We start from the raw sequence: 7,404 nt of genomic DNA, 5'->3' as shown, positions 1-7,404 counted from the left end.
ATTTTTTATTTTGTTTTTAGTATAGAATTAGCAACGAGTTCACTGACCATCACAAAATAAATTATGAGACGTTAGGTTGTACTTTGTACTACGTAATTCAGCCACTGAAACCAGGACCCGTAAAATCAAACCAGAAAGAACACTATTGGGGAAGACAGGAGGGATTACGTACGAAAACAACCCGTACAGATTTAAAGAGCCCAATGCCGCTTAATTTATTAAATCTATGTTATATTTCCAAATATGAGATTATTTAAATGCTACTGATAATTATTTTTGCACTTACGCCTCATTGTTCGAAACATTTCGATCGAGAATTGAAAATTCCACTTAATTAATTATTCTCACGAATGATAAACGATAAAATTTTAAACGAATATGTTGTATTGGAAATGTTTATCGGGTTTATTAAATTATCATTTATTTTGATATAGGTCTGCTAACATAATACAATGCTATGTATATATATACATCGTAGTGCTTTGTACGCCCAAGTCACATTGTAGAAATTCTATATTTCACACAAAGGGACAGATTACGTAAAACAGGTACAAAACATAGCCTTTGTTTAGTACAATTAATGCTTAATTTGATTGTACATCTTCATTTGAATAATCAACGCAGAAAACTTATTTCGGTGGCAGTACAGATATACAATATTATTGTATGTTATTTTATTCCGTAGATGGATGATTGTGCTCACAGTCTACCTGGTTGATGTAAAGCGGTTGGCGAAGCCCATAGACATCACAAAATGAATGCTACCATCCACCTTGAGACATGAGGTCTAAGTGTCTCAACTATATAGTATAACGGCTGTCCCACACCCTTGAAGCTGGAACGTTTTATGGTAGAATTATGTATCACCTATCCGTGGGGCTCACAATACGATTTTGAATTATTTTTCTAATCGAATTACATTTTATGTAAACCTCAATAAGCATTTTGTTAAATGCACTATTATGTAGAAGAAATTGTCTGATATCTGATTTATCAGTACATTTATTCTGTGCCCTTATGAAATTCTTACTTTCTTACATAATATTAATTTGCCTTTTATGTAAAGCCTTCGCTTGTGACCTTTAGTCTGGTAGAGGCGAATATTCAAATACATAATTCTCGGAATATCTGTTTGACATACTCTGTTTACTCTCGGTATTTAGGGCAAAAATATCTTTTTACAAGAGAATTTGTCGTTTTCTCGATACTGAATTGTTTTTAATTGATATAATCAATAAGAAATAATTTAGAATTGTAAAGTACGTGAATCATAGACATGAATAAAAATAATTTTACGGTTTAATCTCGCGGTTTTTATTGTCATTATACTAAACGTTTCAAACACTTTACAGTTTTCCTACTCACTGACAATGAAACACGCAGGATTAAACTGTAAAAAAGTTTTAAATAAGTGTTTGAACTTTCATGGTTAACTAGATTACGCTCAATTATTGTAATTCTATTGTAATCACTGACACCTCGAGATTTCGATTCAATTTATGTATTATAATTTTTTATTTTATTTTATTGTTTAGATGAGTGGACGAGCTCACAGCCCACCTGGTGTTAAGTGGTTACTGGAGCCCATAGACATCTACAACGTAAATGCGCCACGCACCTTGAGATATAAGTTCTAAGGTCTCAGTATAGTAACAACGGCTGCCCCACCCTTCAAACCAAAACGCATTACTGCTTCACGGCTGAAATAGGCAGGGAGGTGGTACCTACCCGTGCGGACTCACAAGAGGTCCTACCACCAGTAGAGTATTATTAAACATTTTCTCTTTTTCAACTTTACTTTACGTGTTTACTTGTGTTGTGTTTACTAAACTTTACTTGTGTTTTTGTGTTTAGCTCTTTAAATATTGGTTTTATGAATTAAATGTTTCCTTAATCGGAAACAAATAGTACACTAAAATAACAAAAATAATATTATTGTTTATTTTCAATTTAAGTATTTGTGTACAAAAAAAATGTTTCTCTTTATCAAAGCCTACTTAACTGGCACTAGAAATTCCTTTTGTTCTTCGTAACAAAACTTTGACGTACTATAGAGGATGCTATAAATAGATAGCTTTATAATGCAAGGAGATAATAATTATCTTATTAGTAAAATTGGTAAAATTGAGAAAACGGAAAAGATATCGTAATATACTATATATGTAAGAAGTATTTTGTACTATTGTTTATGGTCTTTGTAGGTAGAAGCCGATCGTACAGACCATCTGATAATGAGTGGTTACCGTCGCTTATGGACGTTAACTATGCCAGGAGCCGAGTCGCTGTCTACTCCTGAGTACTCTCTACAAACCTTGTTTAAAGAAGGTCATGTGCATCACAGTGCACAGTAAAATCTCTGAATTTATTTCTGAGTAGGATGGTATGTGGCAATAAAAATCTCTAGAAAAGAATTGCGAACGATGCGAACTCCAGGTGGTGGGAAGTAAACGTAAAAGGAACGATGGTAAAAAGAAGATGGAGGGATGACTTCGAACATTTCCTCAGAATACAACTTATTTATTTATTGCTTAGATGTGTGGACGAGCTCAGGACCCACCTGCTGTTAAGTGGTTACTGGAGCCCATAGACATCTACAACGTAAATGCGCCACCCAACTTGAGATATAAGTTCTAAGTTCTCAGTAAATAGCTGGTATTTAGGAGCTTCGGCCCAGAGATGAGAACAGTGCTCCAAGCTAGGCCGTACTTATGCTTTTTTAAAGCACAAACAAGTCTACAAATCAGCAAAATAATTAACTACTAAAATAATTTAAGTATATAAAAATGATTATAATATAATATAAAAATAATCATAATACAAAAATGTATATTTCAATTACAGATGACTTAGTGTGTCTAGGAGAAGGCGCAGCGCATGCTATTAAAGATTTAAATAGCCTTCAGAAAGGACTAAACGAACGAAAGTATCAAATCCATTAAAACTTATACAGATGTTCTGGGTTTTGTGTCTATTTTGTAGATACAACAGGGGTGGATGGAGTCAACTTAAAAAACAATAGCGGTGCAATGCTCTCTTATAAAAGCTTTGCTCGGAGCAGTAATAGTAAAAATAAACAAAATCTCACCGCTCTCAGCAACCGGGCATTGTTGTCCAACCAACCATGAACCGGACTCCTTTCTCGATGTACTAGTCATTACGGTAGTCGGCCGCATATATCGGCATCTTTGTACGGAGATGAGGTTGCTTGTCTCTATCGATCTTTTTTTAACTAAGCTCGTACGTTTGCTGCTTATCATATTTATTTTCATCCCAAGATTAACGGTACATTGTAGTAGTCGTTAGTGTAATTATTTTACTATATTTATTTCTGCAGTCGTCGTGGCCTAAAGGATAAGACGTCCGGTGCATTCGTGTTGAGCGATGCACCGGTGTTCCAATCCCAGGTAGGTACCAAATTTTTCTAACGAAATACGTACTCAACAAATGTTCACGATATGTTCACGTCTACAGACGGTGAACAAAATTGTGTAATAAAAATCAAACCCGCAAAATTATAATTTGCGTAATTACTGGTGGTAGGACTTCTTGTGACGAAGTGGTTTGCTACGCTGACGACACGCTGGTGACGGCCCGCGGAGACGACTACCGGTCAGCAGCCACCCTGGCTGTAGCAGGTGTAGCGACTGTGGTGAGTCGAATAAAGAGACTCGGCCTCGAGGTGGCCCTTCATAAATCCGAAGCAGTGTGCTTCCACTCGGCTCGGGAGGGGCCGCCTCAAGGCGCGAATCTCGTAGTCGGGGGTATCACCATTGCTGTCCAGCCGAAGTTCAAGTATTTGGGCCTTGTGTTGGACAGCAAATGGAGATTCGACCACCATTTCAAAATGCTGGTTCCAAGGCTGATGGGGACGGCGGGTGCGCTGACCCGTCTTCTTCCCAACACCGGTGGATGCAGTGCCGGTATCCGGCGACTGTACCTGGGGGTGGTGCGCAGTATGGCCCTGTACGGTGCTCCCGTGTGGTCACCCGCACTTACCGCGCGAAACGCGGCTCTGCTGCTCAGAGCTCAGCGGGCGCTCGCGGTGAGGGTCATCAGGGGGTACCGTACCATCTCTCAGGATGTGGCCTGTGCCCTCGCCGGATCCTTACCGTGGGACCTCGAGGCCGAAATCTTGGCCGCGACATACCGACGGAGAACACAGTCCTCGACTCGGGAACGGACACCCGGCCCGTCGGCTGTCAATCGATGGAGGCGTGCTGCGCGTGGTCTGGCGTATACCAAATGGAGAGAGCGCTTGCTGGAGGAGCTCGGCCGAACTTCGGCCACTCGTCAGCGCACGCTCGAGGCACTGGTGCCTGTGCTGGAGGCATGGTCGGACCGGCGACACGGTGAGCTCTCCTTTCGCCTCACCCAGGTCCTTTCGGGGCATGGATGCTTTGGGAGGTATCTGTGGAGAGTCTGCGGAAGGGAGCCACATCCGGGCTGCCACCAGTGCGGGCACCCGAACGATGACGCCCAGCACGCGCTAGAAGCGTGCCCACGGTGGGAGCACCCGCGGCGAAACCTCGTCGCGGTGTTGGGGCAGGACCTCTCTTTGAGGGCTATCGTCGCCCGTATGGTAGAGGACCGGAGTTCGTGGGAGGCCATGGCTGGGTTCTGTGACTTGGTCATGGCGCTTCGTGAGGCTGAGGAGCGCGAAAGGGAATGGGATCCCTCTTCGGCTCCTCAGCGCAGAAGGCGGGGTGGACGGCGCGTGCGAGAGGCCGCCGCTCAGCCCTCGTAGGGACTATCGAGTGCCGGGTGCGGGGGCGCCCGGCACTCGACTGTTGGTCCGGTGGTGAAGCGGTGCAAGGTGGCTCCTGTGCGCCGCTCACGGTGTGTCTCCCGAGACGAAGTTCTACGGGATTTTCCCGGGGATGAAACCCCGTCTTAACATCAGTACGGGTACCGCCTAAGGCGAGACTTTCGGCGCGCATCGCGGTACCGTAAGTTTCGTGTAGTCGGTGTGGTGGAGCTCGATGGGGTTTAGTCGGTAGTCGTTCTGCGGGGCAAGTGCTTCGCGCGCCTTTTTCAAGACGTAGTCTCCTGTGAGAAATTGGGGGAGGTGAAGGACCTCAGTCCTTCTCTTCTCCCCTTCTTCCTCTCAGGAGGCGCCGGAGTCCGACATAACCCGGTCCGTTACCCCCCTCGACCGGGTATCCGTAAATGGATTCCCCAGCGTTAAAAAAAAAAAAAAAAAGGACTTCTTGTGAGTCAGGTAGGTACAACCACCCCTACCTATTTCTGCCGTGAAGTAGTAATGCGTTTCGGTTTGAAGGGCGGAGCAGCCGTTGTAACTATACTGAGACCTTAGAACTTATATCGCAAGGTGGGTGGCGCATTTACTTTATAGACGTGTATGGGTTCCAGTAAACATCAAGGCTGGTGGTATTCCTTTTTGAGATAACATTTATTTCGTTTTCAGTAAGATTCGTTAACAATTATGATTTTTTATCAAATAATGTAATTTTTCGCTGCTCTAATAGGCAAGGTGGTGCTAGCTATCTGTGTGGGCTCACAATATGCTCCACTGTGAGAAATTACGCAAATAAATAGTTTGAATTCTTCGAGTAGTCCTTCATCATGGTATTCATTCGTGAACACGTTAAGTGCGTATTTCATTACAAAAATAAATTACCTTTCTGTGTGATTTGAACACTGGCACTGTCGTATCGCTACCCGGTACACCGGGCATCGTATCCTTTAAGCCGCGATGACTTTTAACCTTTTTTTTATGATTGAAGTATCACTGGTGGCTCGGAGGCCTTCCCAGTTTCACCAGGACAGGTGGGCGAGCAGAAGCTCAGCCAGGAGGGGAATTTTAATCTGTCATTGGGACTGTCACCACAAAGGCCCCGAGCATGGGTGACCACAGGTTCCAAACACACCTTTGTTGTATACTTCCCCATCGCGATTTTTCGAGATTCGCGAAAATATTGTCTCTATTATTACTTCTTGTTCGCAATTCCAGCTCGAGACGTTATTGGTAGTCAATCAATACGCACAGGTCAATATTATGAATCGATCTGAAATTGGAACAATCGCAAAACTGTGATCGTTAAAACGGGTGAGTTATATTCCTGAACGTGCATCGCTTTTGACCGATCGTTCGAAAACGTAACAACGGTAAACATAGAAGTATCGTAATAATTAAAACCGTGTTTGATAGTTCACGAATTAGATTCTTTTAAACACACATTTTAAATTACGAAATGTTTATTCGTAGTTTGCGTGGTTTATTGTTATTGTTTTCATTGTTTTATACATACCTATTTGTCAATAAATATATTATTAAGCTATACACATTTTTAACATACGCGAAGAAGTGACGCACGAGCGCTTTCAACAAACAAAAAAACAATCCTAACAATCGATATATGATTTTTAAGCTTAATAATAGTGCCAACATTCCAAGTCAATAATGTGTTATTGAATCGTCATCAGTAGAATAAAAAATTGCGAAGATTCATGATTAAGCAATTATTAGAGCAGGCTGAAAATGTTTTCTATAATTATTAGTTAGTTTGAAAAACAACACGAGTATGTAGTAAAAAGAGTTAATAGCTTTCATTAATATGAACATAATATTCTGAAAAGAAGGGCATCCCGTATATAATCCTGTATATAATCAACTACAAACGTCATAAAAAGCTTAAAGTTTAAAACAAATGAATAATTAAACAAAAAATATGCACTAAAAGTCATTAGAAGGGTCATAAGATTTACATGTACGTTTCGTTCTTTCTACTATTTTGAATATGATATTTCAAGGGGAATAAAGTTTCCTATTCGGGGCATATCTACTATATATTATTATATTTATATTATAATTTGTACTATACTAGTAGTGTCTATGCCAAAAAATAAAACCGAGGAAAGTATTTTTTTTATGACTGAAGCATTACTGGTGTGAATCTACTACCGGAGCGGAATCACGACCCGCTGAGAAGATCCGACGAGAAACACAGCGGATTGATGCATGGGTTAGGTTGCACGACGAACTCTTTGCCGAGTTCGAGAGTACGGTTACCGGGGTCTCTACTCTTAGTGTTAGAGCGGAAGGCATCTAATGCAAGGGTTATTGGATCTAATGGTTCCATAAGGACCATCAGATCATAAGTGATTAGCTCCTGCGTCTGTAATTCCTCTCTAAATTCATAATTCAAAACATTTAAAAACTAGCATGCCCAAATTTCCATTTTGTTACAATTCTTAGCTCCACAGGAAACGTAATTAAAAAATATACAACTTTTTATTTAGAATATATGGGTACTTCGTGAAATTGATACTAAAATCTACTATACGTCTACTATAAATATGAATAAGTTTAAAAATACCGACACATAAAACAGTAAGCAATATTTCATTTCGAGGTCCGCGTTACCTCGGTTATATTTGCTTCGC

The 7,404-nt window shown here is 41.1% G+C and overlaps 1 protein-coding gene across 1 annotated transcript; it reads left to right on the top strand.

Annotated features, from left to right (window-relative positions):
- The first annotated feature begins 3,844 nt into the window (after positions 1–3,844).
- On the top strand, positions 3,845–6,030 carry LOC149502332 (uncharacterized). Its single transcript, XM_089729983.1, has 2 exons — positions 3,845–4,349; positions 5,972–6,030. Exons 1-2 carry the CDS (start codon positions 3,845–3,847, stop codon positions 6,028–6,030), a joined length of 564 nt encoding a protein of 187 aa, XP_089586109.1.
- Positions 6,031–7,404: the final 1,374 nt, after the last annotated feature.

The sequence above is a fragment of the Bombyx mandarina genome, chromosome 09 (genome assembly GCF_030267445.1).
Source record: "Bombyx mandarina strain Sakado chromosome 09, ASM3026744v2".
NCBI classification, from domain to species: domain Eukaryota; kingdom Metazoa; phylum Arthropoda; class Insecta; order Lepidoptera; family Bombycidae; genus Bombyx; species Bombyx mandarina.
This window is presented reverse-complemented; position numbering and strand designations above follow the sequence as displayed.

Bases quoted from the DNA above. Each gene is read 5' to 3' on its own strand.
- LOC149502332 (XM_089729983.1), top strand. From the start codon at position 3,845: ATGCTGGTTCCAAGGCTGATGGGGACGGCGGGTGCGCTGACCCGTCTT. The intron at 4,350-5,971 runs GTGAGCTCTCCT...TCGCAATTCCAG, and splicing joins ATGGTCGGACCGGCGACACG to CTCGAGACGTTATTGGTAGT.